We start from the raw sequence: 23,138 nt of genomic DNA, 5'->3' as shown, positions 1-23,138 counted from the left end.
GGACGACTGCGGCTGCTTGCGGCCACCGCCGTGCGTCGACTGCTTGTCGGCCGCGGGTTCGCCGCCGGCTTCCGAAGCGTCCGTCGGCACGCCGGCGACCTTGAACGACGTCGGGGCGGCGGGTTGCGACCGGACGACTGTCAGATCGTCCGCGACGGTGGCCGCCGACGACGACGAAGCGGTGGCCGTGGACGCCACGGACGACGGCGGCGGCGGCGGCGGCTGTTGTTTCTTGCTCGCCGTCAACGTGGCAACCGCGCCGCCGGCGGTGCTGGTGGTGGTCGCCGTCGCCGTGGTGCTGGTGGTGGTGGCGATGCAGCTGGTGGCCGCGGTCGAGTGCACGCAACACGTCTGGTGGTGCGTTTCCCAGTCCTTGTGCTGGCAGAACGAGCTACAGTACTGCGCCGTGTTACAGCCGCTGCACGTCTCTTGCGCCTTCCGACCGCAGTTCCAGCAGCTCTGCCGACAAACAAACACGTATCACAAACACAATAATATTTCGTCGAACGAGCGCAGCAAGTCGTACGATAATTTGTACACATCAGTCCGGTGTTCGACCGCAAACTTTTACCGTTCCGCTTGTGCTTTTCAACCCATATCGTTCGTTTTCAACCCCTTACCGGCGTGCTGGAATTCCCAATCGGGCTTGACGTGCACAGCGCCCCCGAGGATCGAAATCGTACCGTTATCGTAGTATTATTAATAATATTGAAATCTGTCTGTGTACAGAAACAAATAACGGGCGTCGACGAAGTAACAACGTCGATCGTTTTGGCACGACGTGATAAAGATTTTCTGATAAACTGGAATTATTTGACAAAACGAAATATCATTTCAAAAGAAGTTGAATTATTTCAATAGTGTGTGTTGAGATATTTTTCATGCGGTAATTGAAATGTTACGTTCGTCATTCGTATGAATCATATACGACAGCGCGAATTTTGTTTTCAGTTGTTTCTAAAAGAAAACAAAGCCGTGAACCGTAATGGAAACAGTTAATTTTCCAAATGTTAAAAATGAAAGGAAAAAAAAAGAGAAAGAAGTATTAGAAATACACTTCTCCTCTGAAAAAAAAAAAACATTTTTATAATAATTAAAAACATTGAAAGTAAATGTACCATTTTATGTTCAACTTTCACGACTCAAAATTTTCGTTTACTTTTTAAATAGCAAAATTTTATCTAAATTACTCAAACTAAAATGAATAACCCTAAACACAGACCATTGTATTATCAAAATATCAAATCCATGTTTAACATTAATACCGGTTAAATAGGTATTATCTCAAGGCGAAGAACTTTGTTTCGATAATTTACAGAAAATTAGTCGTTTCCTAAGTCCAAGAGTCGACTATGAACAGTATTATTAATATATTATTTTTACAGCTGTATGTATTAATTATTGTATTAATTGATGGTTTGTTGAAATTTTCAAATTTGATTTTCGTTATTTCCTCGGGGCTAAATTATTGATTATGAATTAGAAATTAATATTAATTATCAAATGGTATAGGTTTGTTAAATAGTCTTGCTAGTCCAGCTTATGATACATACTAAAAATGTTTCGATTTATTTGCTAGGGAGGAAATAGATTTACATAAAACTGTCACCCCCCCCCCATCAAAAAAAAAAAAAAAAAAGAACATCACCAAATTATACCACTGCAAACTTATGTATACGAGCAAGCATAGATATCAAATAAAGAAATTGAACGGTGAGAATTTTCGATATGTGTGTTCGTAGTTACGCGTAGAAACGACATTACCGGCTCTACTACAATGTTCTCTAACAACAAGAAGATAATAATAATAGTAATAATAGTTACAATAGTAATAATAAAAATAATAATAAAATTTATTTGGGGTTCCGACTTCACCGTACGTCGTTGGTGGTTCGCGTTTATTCGCGTCATCGCATATCATACGCGGAGGAACACGGGTCCGCGCGTGTGACTACGGGCCAGATGGTAACAACGCGGTGGGATACAACGCACACGTGCGTGCATGTACGTGTACACGAACCGGAGGTCTGCGCAGTATTACAATAATATTTTGGAACGATATCCAATAGAAATTTATTGGAGGGTTGGAGAAGTTTGGTTGTATACGAAACGTTATGACCAGGCGTCTGTTCTATGTCCGTGGCGGTACGTCATAATAAAAACTAACCGCGGACTCTTCGTGTATTACGCACACAAAATGCGAAATAAAAATAACTCGCGTCGAAGGGTGGTGAAAAATGCGCGTGCGCGTAGAACACGAAGTGTCGTGGTATCTTTGGCCGCGGAAAACAACCGTCCCGTGCTCAACAACGAACAGAGCTTTCGGATTCGGACGGTCCGCGAGCCGTCAAATCAAAAATCATTGCCCGGTGCGTATTTCGGACCGACGAAGTGATCGGAGGAGTTCCTTTCGTCCAAAACTGACGGCATTCGAATTGCGGTTCGGTAAAGCGGATTTTTTCCGTCGACTGACCCGCGATACTCCAGTCCGGTCTCGGTTGCCGTTTGTACGGAACGCGTTCCGACCATTAAAACGCTTTGTTCTCCCGTGCGCACCGCGTTTACGACCAGAAGCGAATCGACGACGAGCATGGAAATGAGATTCGTGAAACATGCCAAAAACCGAACACACAATATCAGTGACTGAAAATCGGACTTTTTTCGACGAGTCGCGTTAGTGTTGGCCTAGAGCCGGGAACGCCGACATACCTCATGGCCCTCCGGTAAAAATGAAAAGCCCAGTCTTCGGGTGTTTCCGACGATTTGGGCGGTCGTAGGGGTACCGATAGTGGTGTATTGAAGAGTATACGGGGGTATACGGCGCATACCCAATACGTTATTTCAATCCGCGGCGTATAGCTCGCGAGAAATTGATGATACGCGGGTATACGGCCGTATCTAGCGTATAGCCTGTAATCTGACGAATAACTATATAATACCTCGACCAACCTAACTTGTGGTTATACTTATGACTTGATTGTATTATTATTTTAATGAAAAGTTCAAATTTGTAATAATTTAACAACATGTTTTCGTTATCAAACAGTCGTGTGTAGTTCATGAGTGAGTTTTGTTGGTTCGTGCCATATGATGAAATAACGCGTATGGCCATGATTTATTTTTGCACTACATCCATGGGTACCGACAATCACGCGGTCACGTAGGCGCGGACTACCGTGAAGAAAACGGTGTGTTGCGACATCGGGTGGGCCGCGACAGCTGCAGCGAACGGATTGCATGTGATGTTCGCAGGGTATCTGCAGCGGTTTCGATCCTATCGATTTTCCACTGCTGCATAACTGCAGTACGAGCACGCGCGCGCCCCTGACTCGCACCAAGGACTTACGTTGTACTGCGAAATCAACGACGGCGATGTCTGCAGACTGGAACTCGATGTTCTGTTACCGCTTAGTCTCGTTCGCTCCGTGGCCACCAGTTCGATCATTTTGTTTTCCGCGGCCAACACGAGTTTTTGCAATTCCACCATGGCCTGATGTCTTATCTCGTTCACCGAGTCCTCTAGAAACAACAGAAACGAAACCCGAACCGATTACGCAACACGTCTAACACGCATTAACTCGATAATAGTATAGTGTTTTTTTAATTTTTTTTTTTTTTAAAAATAAAAAAAAAACCGACGTGCACGCGCGGCGAGGTGGTTAAGAACGATTATTATTTTTATATTACGTTACGAATTACGACTTTGATTGATATAATCGTCGTTCATATTTTTATAACCGTCCGTTATTGTCATACTTTGTGGCTGGCGATGTTTGTGCCGATAATCGGTAAATAAATAAATTATTGGTAACGAACCATGTATAAAACTCACGGAATCGTTGTTCCTCAAATATTTTCTACGAAGTTAATCTGAAGAAAAATATTTACGCGCTCCAATTAGATTGTATATTACATCGTGGCTTATATTAGTAAAACATACATTGTCTACGGATTAAAAATAAAAATATTAAATAAATAGTCGTATATTTATCAGTGGCGTACCTATAAAGTGGCATGATGGGTAATGGGCCACGGGCCACGATTCTAGAGGGCCCATCAAGAATAATTATAGCAAATTCAAAAACAAATCACCATTATAGTTATATACAGGGCTCGGGAATTAAAGCATTTACTTATTTTTATGGATTGACTTAAAATGTAGCAGAATGCTATAGAATTATATATCAAGTTGTAGCACGTACAATTATGAAATTTGAAAGTGCCTTTTTCTTTGCTTTATCAGCATTTTTTCAAAAAAATGCTTATTTCCAGTTTTTCTGATTATTTTTGTTTATTTGACCAATTTTTTTTAATGTTTTTATAGTTTTCTCCAGCAAAGTCGTTTTTGATAGAATTAAAAATAAAAATAATTATTCTTATCTACAATGTCGCGTAATTTGTCGCCGCCCGAAGCATTGTTGTAGGGTTAACAAAGATATTCCAACGCTGAAAATAGAACTGAGTGTCAAACGTCAGAATGATCAAAAACAGAAAAAACAGTATACATTTTATTTTTCAAAAAAATCACTTAGAAAATCTATGAAATCCTTAAAGTCTTGAAAGTGAAGATTTATTTTTATTTTATTTGATTTTTTAGTTAGAATTTTATGGTTTTTTTTTTTTTTTAATAAATATTTTATTGCTTATAATTATATTTTTAAACGCTTATTTTAATGATTTTAAGTGCTATAAGTCCCAAGCACTGGTTATATATATATATATATAGTTGATAATTATGATGCAGTTTTTGCGCTTAAAATTAGATTTGTTGAAACTTAAAAAGCTTTAACAAAATGTATACTTGGCAGCTCGAAGTTAGACGAACGAAATGAAGCTGAAAGGATTAAAAAACAAATTCAAAATTATAATTGTATTTGCACTATAGTTTTCAATGTAAATTTTTTAAAATTATAAAAATAATACTACACTAAACATGTTTTTAATCGTTTGTAACTTTAAAGGGTAGAATTTTTTAGGTGGTTATTTTTTGTAGGCAATTCATCATAACTCCTTTTTCCAAATTTGTAAAACTAAGGGCCTGTTGGATTATTTAGCCACGGGCATTAAGAGTTCTGGTAACGCCACTGATGTGTATATTATTGAATGCAGAAAGAATCTTAAAAATACATTTATGTTCTGTCTAACCATAATGATAAATACAAATATTTATTTGAATTCCATGCTATACAAATATACGTTTACCTTGGTATAGTAACGATGTTTTTAACATTCTTGAAATCTGTGTAAATAGTAATGTAGAATCAATTTATGATAGTTGGTACGCATATGTTAATAAAATATTGTTGTAATAATAAAAAAAACTGAAATTCGTAGTTAAATAAATGTATAATTGTGTATCTAACATTAAAATCTATTTTAAATTCTAATATCACAACTTTGTTTGATCTTTTGTTATTTATTTTTTAAAGATTAATAATGCCCTTTAAAAATCCTAAAATTTTATAAAAATATTTCGATTCTATGTACTTTTATTTTAAAAAATATATACAAGTGATTGTACTATATTTTTAACGTTTTAATGTATCATGATAATTTTACAATATTTAATAAGTTGTTTTTTTTAACTAAAGATATTAATAATTGTTGAACCGTTGTACATTATTTTTCAGATTTACCTGAGAAATAATATATTATTTGATAATCATTCATACCAATAGAAGAAATTTATAATTTAAAGAACAAAATGCTAAGATAAATTTCTAAGTTAATAAAAAATAAACAATGGCATTGTTTAGTCAGAAATAATTATATAACTTAAAAAGAAATGTGTGTCGTCGATTTCAAACATTAACTATATTCCGTCTGATTTGACTGATTAAATTTTCTTTGTAATTGTAAAATATCTCATTTTAATAAATGGGTTTCGTTGATGTAAGATGGATAAGTAGGTATATAATAAAATAATAACAATGAGATTATGTACATTTTTGTTTTATTTAATATTTCTATGTACTGGGTCTTTTTTACGTGAAATATTAATTTTATGGAATTGATTTTTAATATTTTTAGTTTTATTTTTATTTTTATTTGTATAACGTCTATTAAACAATCGATACATCAGATTAATAATCATGACTTCAAGATATGATTACATTTAAAAAAGAATAAAATTAATTATTATAAAACTTATTATTTAATTCATTTTTTTAAATTTATAATTATATTTATAATTTTAAAATTGATAGTTTGAAATTTTGTGAGGTATTCTATGTTTTCTTGTGTACTTAATGTAAATTATAGTAAAAATATGATAATATTAATTTTTTCTCAGCCAAAGAAGATGTAAAAGAAATTATTATTTTTATAATTATTAAAAAAAAATGTTTTTACATGTTTCCAAGCCTGGGCATTAACTTAACTTATTTCATTAGTTATAAATTAACTTAACTCATTTCCATACAAATTAACTTGAAATTAACGTATTATTTTTTCATTTATCCCAGTTAAGTTAATTTTGATTTTCAAGAACAGAAAAATATTTTTGTAAAATACCGCATTCGATAACAAGTTCATGAAATTTGGAAAAATATAAAAATAAAAAAGAATTTTGAAGAATTTTTAGATGAGACCATAATAATTATCTCGAATATTAACTATTAATTGGAGTCCCACTAGTCTCGGGAAAAGGAATCAACCGTCTTCAGACTACTAAGTAAAAGTAGTTAAAACAACCATGAATTACATTATCATTGTCATGAAAAATAGCCGTAAATCTATATTACAAAAATAGGTACATATTATCATTGACCAAATAATTCTTAATAATAATTGTACTCTATTATTATTAGAATTATATCATAATCTATGATATTATTAAATAAGATATATTATTAAGTATTATTGAATAAGAGGAGACATTTAATAGCTGATCAACATTTTGAAATTACTTTTTTATTGAGATTCAATAGATATTTTGATTAACTTGTCCATTGTATTGTTTTAGATTTTAATAAAATAAAATTATATTATATATTTATTTTAATGTTTTGTATCAACTGTATACATTTATTGCTTGTATAATTTTATAGCTACACTTTCAGCTACAGTAATTATTTTTAGTTTTCATACTATTATTGAATATTAAAAAGAATACTTTTTAAAATTATATTTGTCATATGTGATTTGTATGAAAAATGAATAAAAATAATCCCAATAAAGAAATGTATATTTTTCAACTCTAATCAGAGTCTAATAACAATTTTCTTCGTTTTCATTATCGTTAATGTTAAATAAGATCTATTGTTAATTGTTAATATATATATATATATATATATATATATCATTTATATCAGCACTTAATTTTAATATTTTATTTTGTAATTAACTTAACTTATTGATTGAAGTTAAGTTAAGTTAACAATATTTTTAACTTAATTTTTTACTTAATTGTTGTAATTTTCATGTATATTAACTTAATTGCTAACTTAATTGAACATGAACTCAATTAACTTAACTTAACTGAGTTAAAAAATATCATTAACTTGCCCAGTTGCATTTTTCATAACATTAATGTAATAAAGAAAACAACGAAGGTTATAAAAATATTTATAAGAAAATCAATAAATAGAGACTACAATTGTTATGTTATTGAAACATTATATATTATGTTATTAAAAAAAAAAAAAAAAAAAACTGAATACAAAGATTCATTAATTTTAAGTTGAGTCAGCTTGTATTTTTTAATTTTATTCATTAAATACACGCCCCAAATACGAGAATCGAAATATGGACGTGATTATATACTATACCTATGGTATTTTAATATTTTACTATTATATGGACTTATAAAAATATCTTTGAGACAAAATTTTATAAATAACAAAACAGCATATTTTTATGCATTTAAAAATATCTCTTACCGGCTTTCTTTTTTATGCTTTCGATACGTTCTTCGGTGTGCCGTACAGTTTGCGCCAGCACTTCATCTGTCGATTTCTTTCTATTCCAATCAGGAAAATGTGTGTCCGTCAGACCGCGCTCTTGAAGTATACCTAATGCTTTCTTTGTTTTTTCCACCATACTCAAAATACAGTTCAACATCTAATAAGAAAATTAAATTAATAAAAAATATGCAATAGAGTTTCGAAAAAATTCGATGCAAGCAAAATAATAACCAATATGTTATAAGGTCAAAGATCATAATATTTTTATTTAAAAATAATTAACCTAACCTAATTGTACATGCTAATACTTGCATAGTCTTTTATACTTAATTGTATAAATATAAATATTATTAATTATATATTCATATTTCAATAAATATTGACTTGTTATCGACCAAATATACCCAACTAAGCAACTAGATATTCAGTATGCTGAAAATGCATAATGAACAAACTGAAAACAAGTAATAATAATTCCTATTTTGACTACATATCCATATTTTGGTCTTGACAAAATATAAAGCTTTTGGATTTATTGTTTTTAAATTATTTATAAACTGCGCAGGCTGTTATTGAATATAAATGATTAATTAGAATTACGTTCACTAGTCATTAATATAAACCTAATCGTCAGTCTACTCGAATAATTATTTTAATACTATACACATTTTGTAAACAACGTGAACTAAATATTATTGTATTTACTTGACATGTAATTTATTATCTACACTATTTTGTATAAAATAAAAATAACACAAAATAAATAAATATTACGCCATTCAAATTATTCCTTTCATTTATATTTTCCCTGAATGTCTATTAAATAAGGCTTAACAACGACTATATCGATTTTCTCCGCATTTTGTTGAATAATTTTACTTTTAAATTTTAACCGAATTCAATAATCTTTGCATTTATAATTAATGTTTAGATCTAACCAATGTATACGCTTATAAAACTATAACAAGGTTTATATACAATTAGTACTTTTACTGAATATTATACTATAATCCTCGGTATAACAGGCTCCCAAATACAGGTAATTAATATTTTTATTAAGTATCTTTGAATTGACTCCCAACATTTTTTTTTTTTTTCAAAAATATATTGATTTCTAAAATGTAATTAATAATTAAAGTTATGCATTATTTCTTGTAGTAGTTAACGTTAACTACACTCCACAATAATTTTAGTTTAATCCTTAATTTTCACACGTTATTTAAATTTACGTATTTTAATTAAGTTCGTATATTTTACCTAGTTATACTGAGCAGTGCCGGATCTAGTATATTTTTTACTCGGGGCAAAGTATAACATTAGCGCCCTCCCACTTTGTTATGCCCACAATTATACTTACGTACCAGTTAAACTCTAAAGAAAAAAATCGAAGATAATAAAAGAAAAAATATATCTATTTGCTAGATTAGAAAAATATGTATTAAATAAAAAACTTTAAATACAAATTATTACAAACTAATACATAAAAATAATCATTATACAATAATCAAACAAACACTAAAACATCAATCAAACATTAAATTTTGATTTTTCTTGCTTTTCTGGCGGCAAAATCGTTAATTATTTCGCCATAATCTAAATTTTTGGCAATTTGATTTTCGATTAAAATAATTGAATTTGATAGTTGTTACATGTCGAAGAAAATTAATTTATGAGTATTGTTAATCGGATTTTAACATCATGTGTTGTCTGATTATCGTAATTTATAGTTTGTAGATATCCTATAGCAATAAAATATACTACAATGAGTCGCAGAAAATATATTTAGTAGACAAATAATATTCATTGGGTTTTTGAGTTTTCCCCATTGTTGTTATAACCATAAAGTTAAATGGAAATAGAAATTGTAATTTGTATAATACTTTTATTATAAAATGAATAAAAACTATTAATATATATACACAACTAATTTTGTAATTTTGCGCCCCTGACCAAAACTTCCGGGGCAAGTGCCCCGGTTCCCCTCTCCCTATGGATCCAGTCCTGATACTGAACATTTTACATCTTAATAAATCTATTATTTTTTTCAAACAAAATTATTTTCCAAATACAAAACAAACATTATACAAGAGTGTAGCAAAATAAAATTAAAATAAAACACAGACAATAATTAAGCTGGACACATTGTCATAGTATATATATAAATAAATACAAAAAATATTATTATATTAAATTATTCGTTGTGGTTTATAATTAATGGCTAGTATTTTTATATATTGAAATCTTGAAATTACACGCCATATTTTTGAATTTCATTTTCTAAAAATTTTATCTCTAATTTTTTTCCTGTGATATTGTATTATAATGGAACTTCTTACAATAATTGTAGTAGAATACTTTATAGTATATTAAAAAACATATGTATACCTGGATGTAGTGAATACCATTTTGGAATGGAAAAATTCGTAAGAGTTAGTTGTACAATAAATACTTTTGCATTTTTCTGTCCAAATTCCTGGCGGAAATGTTGAATAATTTTCAATGTAAATTTTTAATTTAATTGTAATTCAATTTTAATGTAAATAATCATTACATTTTGTAAATGTTTCATTCATAGGTTGTACTTCAGTTAATTTATCCGAAAAAAAGAATGATTGTGAATCTAGAAATGACAATCTAAATACATACGTTAAATATTTGCCTATTTCTGTATTTTGCCATAATCCATTTAAAATCCAAACTTTTTTATTGTTCTATACCATGATCACGATTATGTTGTACATTATATGATGCTCAAACGATATCTTTGTTATCCAATACTTTTAAATTTGCAACGCATCCTCATCTAGTAAATGTATATCGTTCCAATACATTTTGGAGAAATTTATGGAAACTAATCTTATTTTTATCCAGCGCCATACTATTTGAGTGAAAAGTCTAAATGATGTCGTAATAGAAAACTCGTATACTATAAGAACTTCTTGTTTAATAATAATATCTGACGGTATTGAGAACAAATTTAAATATGCATTTTCAGGAGCCAATTCAAGGATACAAATTTATATTTACCCAGTATTGGGAGTCAATCTAATGGTAACTAAACGTTTCCTAAACCATAATGTTTACATTAACTGCATTTAACAATATCAATTATTTAAAACAATTTCTTTACTAGTACGAGCACACAGATTTTGTATGTTAACAAAACAAAACAAAAATAAATATAGTTCAACTAATTTTGAAAAACACTATTTAAATTTGGAAGTATGTTCTGTAAACAGGATGTCAACATTCAGCCATATGGCTGACGACAGGTCTTAATCTTAGCGGATACTTTTTAATGTAGTCTTTTATGTATATTTAACCTTTTCATATAAACAGAGATTTCGTAGACAAATATAAAACATTATGGTTTGTATATTATAATCCAATTATAATCCATAACAATATTTTCCTATAAATCTTTCAACGAAGTAAAAAAACAATTCTAAGAAAAAAAAATTTTTTAAATAATTTGGTTAAAACCCCCACACGTTTAACATAAAAGATGATCATAAGAAATAATATAATATATAATCATATAATAATATAGAATCATTCATTTATTTAACGACAATCGTACATATTTTTTTCGAAGCTTTCCGAAATCATTATTTTATGCACTTAACATCTTCCATTGTTTTTTGGAAATTGCACGCATCAGGTACGGTAGAAAAATTACAATTACATACCGACTTTAATAAACAACAAAAACCGTTGGTCTTCTGTTATCGTATTTATTATTTAGCCATATACCAAAATAATCGAAAACTGTTTCTTGTATTCTATGACATGGAATATACGAAAAATCTTTCAGGAACTTCTTGTACATTTCAATACATGACATGACATTTTATAAAAATCGCTGAAGATTGTATAATGATATGTATATATGTATATAAGATATGTATAATCATTATTTACGAAGGACTAAATAAATATGAAGGAAAGTCGAACAAATCTAAACAAATCGAAATTTGCAAAGATAATTTTCATTCCGTTTCACGGCACTCGGATACTAAGTTTAGAATTCTGAAAGTTTATATCGAAACTTTAGTCGAATAATCCAGAGCACGGATTATCGAATTCTCGTACCGACGAAAGTTAAAACATGTTTTATTGAATGTGGATCTGTCATAAAATGATGGAAAATTGGTGAAACACGTTCCAGATAGTAATACTATGGATGTTTCAATCGTGTTTCACGTTTTTAACAAATGCGTATACATTATTTTTTATAGTGCCACCAGATGACCGTAAGTATACGCGCACATTCGTTGGCGAGTACAACTTCGATCGGTAAAAAAAAAAACCCCCCGAACGAACACAACCCGCGCTAACACGCGTTGGACGGAAAAAATAAACGATCGGCAAACTCACCACGTGTATGTTCTTCCATTCGTCCTCCACGTGGCCCTTGTGGTCCTCGACCTCGCGCAAGTGCAACAGCGGCAGTATGTTGTACGGGTGCGGGGGAGGCGGTGGCGGCGGTGGCGGCGGCGGGTCCTGCGGGTGCAGGTTCGGGTGGTGGTACATGAACGGCACGCCGTATCCCAGGTTGGGCCGTTTGGCGCACGGCTGCTGGTAGTCCAAGTCGGCCGCGTAACCGGTCTCGTAATAGCTGTCGGCGGCCGCGGCCAAAGGGTACGACCGCTTGTTGCCGGCGCTGTTGTCCCGCGACGGCGGCGGCGGCGGCGGCGGCACCCGTTCCACCTGGTGAAAGATCTCGGACGGTTCGCTGGGCTGAGAGTCCCGGTCCAGGTACGCGTTCTCGTGCTGCTTCAGGTACTGGCTCAGCGTCTGCGAAAAACGCACGTCAACGCGCACGATAACAATTATACTAATAAAATAAATGTAACGTTATGTACGGCAAGGGTTCGACGATTTCCGAGAGCCACTTCGAAGGATCCGAGAAAATCCCATCGGAATTTCATCGAGCACGTGTTGTGATCTCATAATATAATAACACGGTGGTCAAAGCCTAAATTTTTATTTCATCATAAAAAAATAACACGTGTATAGTTATATGTCTGAATTAGAAGAATAGAGTTAAATTTAATGAAAATGCCAAACAATGATGAATGAAAATCAATTACAGTCGATTTCCTAAAGAGAAATATGATTGGGTTTTTCCTCCTCGTCTGCGTGCATGATCGGCAGACCGTCGTTTAGCCATCCCTGAATTGGTTCCCACTTAGTCAACGGGTTAAATACGAATTAAGAATGAGGACGAACTCGTTTACAAAAATGTTGCGAGTCGTGTATACACGAATGTATACTAGCGAAGTAAATCAAAATAAAATATGTAATCATGCTGCTTCAGACGTTATCAGCTAATTATTGTTTTGTATCGTACAAATAACGATTTGATAAGATTTTAAACGGGAACCAGTGTGATAATCGAATAAACGAATATGTTATATCCATATATTTTTGGCAGTGGAAATTATTGTTCTCAAACGATTCATATTGTGACTGTTTTATTGCAGCTAAGTGATTTATACCGAAACCGATTCCATCAATTTTTTCCCGACTCGAGAAACCAATTCAGCAACTCCGGGCAGTACACGACGTTTCTCGTCTTTGTTTCGACCGCGGCCCCAACGCGCGTGTATTGAACTGCGAACCCGTCACGAATCACTTGCATACCGATTGGAAAACTAAGAGCTATTGGGACGTGGTATACGCGTAAATTTACTTTATAGTATACACGTCAACTCGAAGAGACGACCGGATTTTATAACAGACTTACGCGAAAAATATTTCTAGGTAAAAACCTCCACTATGGTTGCGTATGCTTTTGTATTCCTGTTTTTACGAACACAAATGAATTTGAATGGGGTTTTAATATTACGATACGAGCTGTTAGAGCTACAGCTTACAGCTTGTAAGCTGTTAGTACGAGAAATATAAATAACTATTATTATAAATTTTTGATTTTTTTATATCGCGTAGTTATAAGACATTTTTATAAACATATTGTAAGCCCAGATTTGAAATAATCAAAAAGATTTAATTTCCATTAGCAATGCGTTGTAAATTTTCAAAAGTGATTGAATACTAATGCTCCATAGACAAATCTATATACTACAAAAGCATACTATTACTTTAGTCACGAGTAAAATATCGAGTTAAAATCCGCATTTCATTTAAATTATAGCTTAATATTTAAAGTAAAAAAAAAAAAAATAAATAAAAGCATTATTAGTGTACAGTTATAGTTTGGTAATAATTAGCTGAAAACCTTAAAATATATTTACTTCTTGTCATGTTAATTACGTTTTAGCATATTAATCTTCAAAGTTTTATCTTGTCCTATAGTACTGCGTGAGCTTGAACATTGCGTAATGCAAAAATATGTTTTTAAAGAAATTCGTTTCCAAATGTTAATTGATAAAAATAATGTTAGATGGTTTGTCGTCGTTCATAAATTATTTCCCTCAAATGCACTTGGCGTTTTTAGCGACTTAACGTTTCAACGCGTCATAAAACTACAGCGTATAAACCATATACATACGCGTACGCGTATACACATTATGTACCTATGTTGCGTGGATAAAAGTGCACGTTTTTTACACATAAAAAAAAAAAAATAGAAGCCGTAAATATCTGCCATTGGTTCGTAAACGATTTTTTCGCCTTAACACGTGATGATAATATAACGGCATTAGTGCGTTATCCAGAGAACTATGAAACGAAGGAATCGAAAATATGAAAAAACCGAAATAGACTACAGCGTGTCCGTGTAACAATTATAACATTGTTGGTCTTCGCCGCCCATCGCCGTGGCGCGGACACAGATATTGCATGCGATTTTAAGCACGACCATCATCATCAGCTGTGCGCCGTGAACAGGGGTCGTTTAAGCGATATGCACGTGGGACTCGGGCGGACGAGTGCTGCTGCTGACCGCCCGGACGGAATTCATTAGAAGTACGAGCGCGACGGCTGTTGCCCCGCAGCACATGCGGCCAGTAATGGACGACACAACACATTAGAGGTTCATTTTTGTTGGTTTTTTTTTTTTTTTGTACATTCTTCCTCTTCTCCTTTCCCGGCTCGGTCATTCGCTCGTCTTTATAATATCTCATATCGTATGACAGCCATTTTCGACGACGCCACCCTTTGCGGTCCACGAAAATTTCATATTATACGATTTTTCGGCGGAATCCAGAAATAATACGACAGTGTTCTTTCCCGCCTTTTTTTTTCTCTCCCTCTCTCTTCCGACAACGTTTATTGTGCATCAACGTTCGAATAAGAATATACGCATATAATACAAGTACACAACACGCACGTAAACGATATTATGCGCGTGCCGATTTACGATAAATATTTTTTTTATTTATTAACAACTGTGCAAAGTAAAATATTGACAAAACGAATCAAACGCTTTTATGGCGCACGTCCTAGATTTCTAGATGTCTATCTTTTTTATTTTATTTTTATTTTAGTACAACGTATCAAACGATATTGTTGAATATAGTTTACGGTTTAGAAGAAGTTAGTGGTGATTTGCTCAAGTGTCATCGCAATGACGTTTTATGACTGAATCGATCAAATCATTTTGAGTCTTAACACGCATAAATTGTGTTTAAATAAAATTATTGTTACTATAGAACGATCTAGTTGGTCGAATAATCGATATTAATATATATTCTCATAATACAACACAAAACTTTGTTTAAAAATAATACTGACTACTTTATTATTATAATCAAAAACATCCTTTTAACAAGAACACACGTTTAAAAATAAAAATCACTGAACTGCAAATGTTTAAGAAGAATTTAATAAATTGAACGTTCTTAAAAACAAGAAAATAAATATTATTTTAACCGTATTGATTTTTTGAACCTATACATTTACATGTTAAATAAATATAAATTATACCGAAATTCTTATTAAAATATTGAAATTACCCTTTGGCAATGTAATGAAAATTACATATAATGTTCAACCTCACTACATAAAAGTAGTGGTATAATTCCCTTTTCAGTTCTCTGCTCTGATATTAATTTAAAACCCATGTTTCAATCAGCCACTAGTACCTAATTTTCAAAAAGTACGACAGACAGTCGACATATAAAAGATTTTCCCAAAAATCAACAAATTAATAAAAAAATCTCATTAATTTTACGAATTTAATGATTTTGAAGGTTAAATAAGCAAAAATAACAGTTCGAGCAAAATAGTATAACACATATTATTTCCTTTATAATTAAAAACTAATAAAAACATAGTGGTTTAAGTTTAGAAAAGGAATAAAAAGGATTTTCAATTTATTTTAACTTATGTTTATTGGAAAAATTCAAGTTTACTATAATCGTACGATTGTTATGGGGTAACTTCTTCAAATATTTTACTGGTGGGTTACATTCAAGTTTTACTTATAAATATTAAATTTTGTGATATTTTAAGATGTTTAGGTTGAATACTTCATCATAAAAACATAATATATAAGTAAAATAAAAATATTTAACATTGAACTGCACAACGTCAATTTCTTAATAATTTAAGCAATAAATGCCATTTAATAACTATTTTTTAAAAAACATAATATCAATGTTTTCTTTAATAATACGAGTAATTTACCTGTTTGTTGTTACGTGCCATTGCTAGTAGATCACGCTGTAATGATGGAAGGTGGCTTCTTAAAAATGGCAGTACAAACGGTCTAAGTGGAAAGTTTGTCATTTCTTGTATATTATGGTGAAATTCTTCAACGCTTATTAAATTGTTCTGCGAAAATAAGGTATTCTTAAGAAATATAAATTATAACTTGTATATTTTCTAAAAATTTAACGAACGTAGATCAAAACTATTTATTATATAATTTATTCTACAGTGAAAATTAATTAGTCAAATATGTGAATATGGGATAAATCTTATTTATGTAGAATCAATATGTTCGTAATACGTATAAGTTGAAGTAAGGAATTTCCATGGCATGATCAATTTAATTATATTGTTTGTTGAACGTATAATGCATACGTATAACGTGTAAAAACATGGCTATTTTAACGATCGACAATATACGTTCAACAAATAATATCACGAAATTGCCTATGCCACGAAAATACTTTATTTCATTCTATATCCACTTGAGGGGGGACGCAAGGGAACGGAGTACCCTAACTAATTTTCAGAAATTTTAGCGTCCTCTACTATTATTATGTTATAATTATAACGCTTAACAAGTTTTTGGGACGCTCTTTTTTTTAAAGTAAATCCCTTTCTTTAATTTTTTCAAGTCGAGCATTGCCTATATCAATTTATTACGTAATATTTTACGTTGTTGTTAGCTCATATTATTATATGAGCTAACAACAACGTAATAATAAGCATGTGATTATGCCGTCAAAAATATCAATCGTCTCGATTTAAAAAAAAAAGTCAACCTTAAATCAATGGTTTAGTGTGTGTACTTACCACCAATGTGAATATCTGACCCTTAACTCGTTCACTAGTATGGGGTGATATTTGTCCACTGAATTGCACCAATGTAGAAAGGAATCTTTTTAGTTTCGAATGATTCCTAAATGTATCGGACTGAGGGCTTGAGCCTAAGTGCACCAAAGAAAACAATGAGTAACAACAGCACAAATAACAATAATGTTAGTAATATCGAAGAATACGTTAAAAAAAGCTTTTTCGACGGTTAGTCGACGAAACGATGAATACAGTTAGTTTAGGTAATTATCATATACCCAATTATTATATTTATTTTCTAAGCCCGTTTAGTATAGCATGGTTTAAAATTGAGTTACAAACACTTGATTTTATTGACAATTTATTTACTTTCAGATTCAACGTCGTTCTGTGTCGGTAACGGATGCGTGGGACTAAGCAAGTGTTCACCTGATGAATCGCTAGTGGACGTGGACGAAAAACCAGCATCTTTGGACTTGATTTTCGATTTTCCTGTTCAAATTAAAATTATATAAAAAATATTATTATTTATATATATATATATATATATATATATATACTCGTATATTATCTATGTTAGACTTTTCACGATTACTTAACGTCTGAATCGTTTCAAATATTATAAATATAAATAAATGAAACCAATAATAAAAGTGTAACAAATATCCGAGTTGTCATGAATAAATACGGGTAAAAAATTGTAATTTATTTTTAGTACCCATAAGTTAGCAGGACGTTTCGAGTACAACTTATGAAAAATAATCGCCGGTAGGCATGTATACCGGCTTACGGATATACGTAAAAATAATACACGGTACACGGTGGTATCGAGTCCTACGGTAATGATCGGTGCGCACCGTGACACGTACGTTTTACCAATAGATCCTTATTCGACAGACCCGACATAAAATCCATATAATCTCGTCGTACAATCAATCATACGATTTATGCGTTTTTATAGGTGCACCTACACCGTTATCGGGTGAAAATCGTTTTTTTTTTTTTTTTTTTTTTTTTAATTTTAACACTGCAGGGTACACAGCGAAGTCGTTATGTGTGTACGTGTACGTGTACGTGTGGATGTACGTGTGAGTACGTGTAGGCGGGTGTGTGTGTGTGTGCACAGCGTATGCACGCGCGCTCGTGCCCACCAAAAGCCACGCAGCCTTTGCCCGCCTAGTACGTGTCCGAGTGTTCGTGACACGTCCATTAGCGAAATTCAGTTGTGTCATACACATAAACGCCCTGCCGCCACCCCGCCGCCGCCGTCACGGCGAGTTATTAGTTTTAGCTGTAACTTCTGCGGTTGATGTGCCGCCGCCACCGCTACCTACTGCTCCCGCGCGGCGGCCACGCGGTGAAGAGGTGCCGGCGGCGTGAGATGGCGATGCAAGACGAACGCTCGCGGTGCGCGCACCGAGGGAACACGTCGGCCCCGGGCAACGAACGACGTGTTTCCGGCGCGTCGCGTCAAACGTTCCGTCTTTTCCCGCACAGGCGCCTTTTCGGGTTTTACCCGGGGGGGGGGGGGTCAAACCTACCCTTGCGAGGACTTTGTCCTAACCCCCTCGATCAACCATATTTCCATCGTCGTGAAAAATATTTACGTCGCAAAATATAACGTATTCAAATTTAAGGTCCTTGATTGGGGGGGGGTGGGGGTTTACGGCTAAGTTTGGGAGCTGAGCCCCCCTGATTTGCGTCTACGTTTTTCCGTTTGACGAAAAAATCGCGGACAAAGAGCTGTGATGTGTAAAGGTGGTGCTCCGCGACGCGTCCAATACCCTCGCACGTTGGCCCCACGACGGTTCACATCACATCGCGTACCGGCAACCGTCCACGCGTCGGATGGTGACAAATGTTCGCGTTGGCGTTGCAATGGATTCCCGCTGGAAGTCGGTGTTTTTGATCCGTCTCCGAGGAGTATCCGACGTCGGAAGCGATTCGCAATCAGCATGCTCGGTGCACGGCTGCACGACCTGACGGGTGAGGTCCTGTATCCAGATCCTTGGACTACCGTTTCGCGCTTCTGTTCGAAGACACCATCTACCAGCTCCTTGCACGTCTTCTCTCCTGCTTTTTTTTTTTTTTTCCATATTAATAACCTACCGCAACACGGTAAAATTACAGCGACAGCGGCTGCAATCTCGTCATTCGTTTTCGAATTTCTTCTATCCGTTTCGGTTTCTTTTTTGAGCGCGTATAAATGCACGCGCGGATACGCACCGGACGGAAGAAGCGTTCCAACACGACACTGGATCTAACGTTGGATGCAGCGCGTAGGCCGCATCCGTGAGTCAAACGTTGGTTCCAATGTTCAGCCAACGTTCGGCACGTCAATATTGAAGCCGCCTCAACGAGAGCGGCTCGTACGGTCGGTGGTGACCCGAAAGAATTCCATGATTCCGTCCCTGACCGCGGTTCGTCATCCCCGGACGGTCCGAAAGGTTCGTGCGTCGCCAGCAACCGATCACGTTTTCTCCTCGACGGTACTGCGATATTCCGAACGCGCTGCTTTGCGCGATTCACGACGGTTCGAAGACGTTCCGGTCAGATTTTTCTCTCCCGTTTATCACCCTGCCGTTTTACCGACCGTGTTAGTGCGTTTTGCTTTGCGCTCCACCGGAAACACGAACCGTCTCCATATATCCGTTCTGTGTTGTACACAGGTGATTGTGCGTGCGCGGGCCGCCAGGATTATCGGCGGACCACCCGCAACACTTTCGACGCTTTCCACCGGGTCGCTGTATCTTAAAACCTATTGGAAATACCTTGAAAACTTTTAACCCACTATAGAGCATTTGTACATCGTATTATTATTTCGTAAACATACGAATGAATGCGAAGATAATTTAATGCATTTTCCTGCATCATATTTTTTACTAAAATACATCTAACTGTCCCAAAAAGTAAATCATTGTACCTACCAAAGATTTATGTAGATCTAAAAGTCAACGAAAATCGTCGCGGCAGCTTGAAATAGATTTTTGATTACAAAAACCTGAACAATCCAACATGCATCTTATAGGATTAAAAGTACTTAAACAGTTTTAACATTTTTTTTTTTTTTTTTATTAATAAAATTGAGTATAAGAGAGTTTTTTTATTCAAATTTTACCACTAAGAATACTTTTTCCCCTACTCATAAAGAAATTGTGATAACAGATTGTATAATTTTATTACAAGACACGTATGGAGCTGTATTAAACTATTGTCACTAATATGTTCTTTGGTGGATATTAGTAAGACTGGTGCCACTATGGACTTATTTTTTCAAAACCTAATGGGAAATATATCTTAAAATAGTGTACGTAATAAGATTACAATTAAAAATTAGTGTACCAATAATTACAGCTATAAAAATGTATAATTTATTATTGTTTAAATAAAAAGTGTAGGCTTACCAAACATTTGCCCAACAAATGTTTATTATTTATTTACAAATTTAAATGTATACTCACAATAATATAAGTTTCTTATCAGTTAATGAAAACATATTTGACTTATGATTATGAATTTTTTTGTTCATATTTACATTTATAGGGGAAATACATTTTTCTGTATAAGAGTAAACTGCTATAAATTTCAATAATTATAGATACTCCATCATAGATTTGTTGTTTTTATATTCATTTTTAACACCTACCATAGTTTCTTTTATCATAATTAAATTGAAAATTACAGTATGAAACTTAGTTTTTTTTTTTTTTATCGTGTTTGGAAAACTCTTAACTACTATGGTTTGATTTGCAGAGACTTTTGATTTTTAATATAATTCTATTGACATTTATAAAAAGAAAAAAAACATTATGTTTAATTAATGATAATTTCATTAGTAAGCAGTAATATAAATTCTTATGATTTTTTGGAATCAATAAATTAATATTATACGAAGATTAAAAATAAGAATTATCAAAAGATTTTTATAAATAACTAGAAAATATTAGTTTACATAAGATTTTATAATTATATTATACGAAATTTTAAAATTTTGTCAATTACACAGAAATAATTAAGTCCAAAGATCCAAGAATTTTAGAACGTCAAATAATTTTAGGTCTTATCCTAACTTGTACATAAATATTTTACAGTGTTTTTTCTAGCTATGACCATAGTTAGTCACAATAATAACTGTTGATAATATAATAATAGATATATGAGCATATTAATTTAAACTTTTAAAGCTTCAAATGCCAAGAGAAGGTAATTTTACTCTAAAGTTTTGAATTACATATTAAATATTATGTTTTTAAATAATTTTCATTTGCTTTATTCGTGTAAAATTAGTATAATTCTTGGACATAAAATGAGTAACACTATTTCTCTATGGTTACTTAGATATTTTATAAAAAAAACTCTATCACTCATGTTTGATTATTAAAAACTACGTAATTCAATAAACAATTTAATATTATAATTTACAGTTAATATCTTATTAGGTAAATTGTTAATATTAACAGTAAACAATAACCATCAAGATTTACTAAAAAAATATCAGAGATTTTGTTTTATCTACAAATTATTATTGAAAAACAAAATAAAAACTATTATATATAAAATAATCAAGGCTCTTAATTGATTAATATGCGAGCCCCGAGAGTAAAATAACAATAAATTTAAATCTGAAAAAATCAGTTAAGACAATGTATTTTATACACATAACGCGATGCAAAATATTTTTCTTATTAATCGAATAACATTTAGGTTCCGCAGTTTGTTGAAAAGTTCTCTTGTAGCTATAAATATACATTCGCGTAAAGCCACGGAACGCAGGTGCGCGCCATATGGGCCGAAGGTCTGCGTTGTTATTGCGTCCGACTGGTTGGGAATATGAACTTCCTTTTCCTTCGCCGGCGACGGTAGTCACCTCGGAGAATTGAGAAAATAAACAAATAGACATTGAAACGACACTTTCATATTATAAAACAATCGTAGAAATGTATAATTAGCTGAGTGTGTACGTAGTTACGTAGTTTGTTTGAGACATATTATGCTGTTATATTCTATATGTTATATTTATATACAGTACATAGATGGAAACAGGGTAGTATGGATTCCATACTCTTCCCCTACTTAAATATTTTCCAGATACCGTTAACTTAAGTTTTCGCAACTATTTAAAACTATAATATAGCAACTATTTAATTCATTTACCTATTTACCTATTTACCTATTACCTATTTGAAAATGTATTATACGTAAAATAACTGTCAAGTTATATACGAAAAAAAAAATAACCAAATTTCCAGAAAATATTTATGCAGTTTCGTCTATAATAATCCTTTAAATCTTGTATTCCTCGAGATACCAAAATATATTTCAATTAACTATTACGTCATACGTGTTATAAAATAATACACATACACGATCCTTCGAGCACCGTCGATGTTTGCAGTAATAATACTATAACAAAAAGCAGTTATAATTATAATTATTATTATTCGTGCGACGTCATAAACATATTTAATTCTGATTATATAGAGTTTTGAAATTTTAAACGTTCCGTCCGTATCTTCTCCTTCTATTTCAACTCATCCACTCGTTCACCCTCTTTCCATCCCCTAATCCCTCTCTCACTCTATCTCCGTTGTTTCTGTCAATCGACTTGTCTAAAGTTTGAGACCAACATTAATGAAGCTTTTCTTGGTGATAGCGCACGGGATGGGATGAAGAGTAGCGATGGATTTTCGCGCACGAAAACATTGTACCGGGGGAAGTGCATTTAGAGAGATAAGAACGGAAACGTGCCTAGTAGTCGTTCGCAGGACTTGACACGGATCACGGGGTGTGTTTATTTTTCTAATG

The 23,138-nt window shown here is 33.0% G+C and overlaps 1 protein-coding gene across 1 annotated transcript in view; it reads right to left on the bottom strand.

Annotated features, from left to right (window-relative positions):
• LOC112691959 (protein CBFA2T1) overlaps window positions 1–23,138 on the bottom strand; it is a 51,636-nt gene that overhangs the window by 5,750 nt on the left and 22,748 nt on the right. The window contains exons 4-10 of the mRNA XM_025566443.1: window positions 17,703–17,825; window positions 17,334–17,467; window positions 16,497–16,643; window positions 12,282–12,701; window positions 7,881–8,061; window positions 3,347–3,519; window positions 5–459 (exon numbers count right to left, since the gene is read on the bottom strand). Coding sequence (XP_025422228.1) covers window positions 5–459; window positions 3,347–3,519; window positions 7,881–8,061; window positions 12,282–12,701; window positions 16,497–16,643; window positions 17,334–17,467; window positions 17,703–17,825 — 1,633 coding nt within the window. The remainder of the gene's footprint in view (window positions 1–4; window positions 460–3,346; window positions 3,520–7,880; window positions 8,062–12,281; window positions 12,702–16,496; window positions 16,644–17,333; window positions 17,468–17,702; window positions 17,826–23,138) is intronic.

The sequence above is a fragment of the Sipha flava genome, unplaced genomic scaffold (genome assembly GCF_003268045.1).
Source record: "Sipha flava isolate LNK unplaced genomic scaffold, YSA_version1 68_pilon_pilon, whole genome shotgun sequence".
Classification (NCBI taxonomy): domain Eukaryota; kingdom Metazoa; phylum Arthropoda; class Insecta; order Hemiptera; family Aphididae; genus Sipha; species Sipha flava.
The sequence above is the reverse complement of the archived record's forward strand: the minus strand, read 5'-3'. Positions and strand labels throughout refer to the sequence as shown.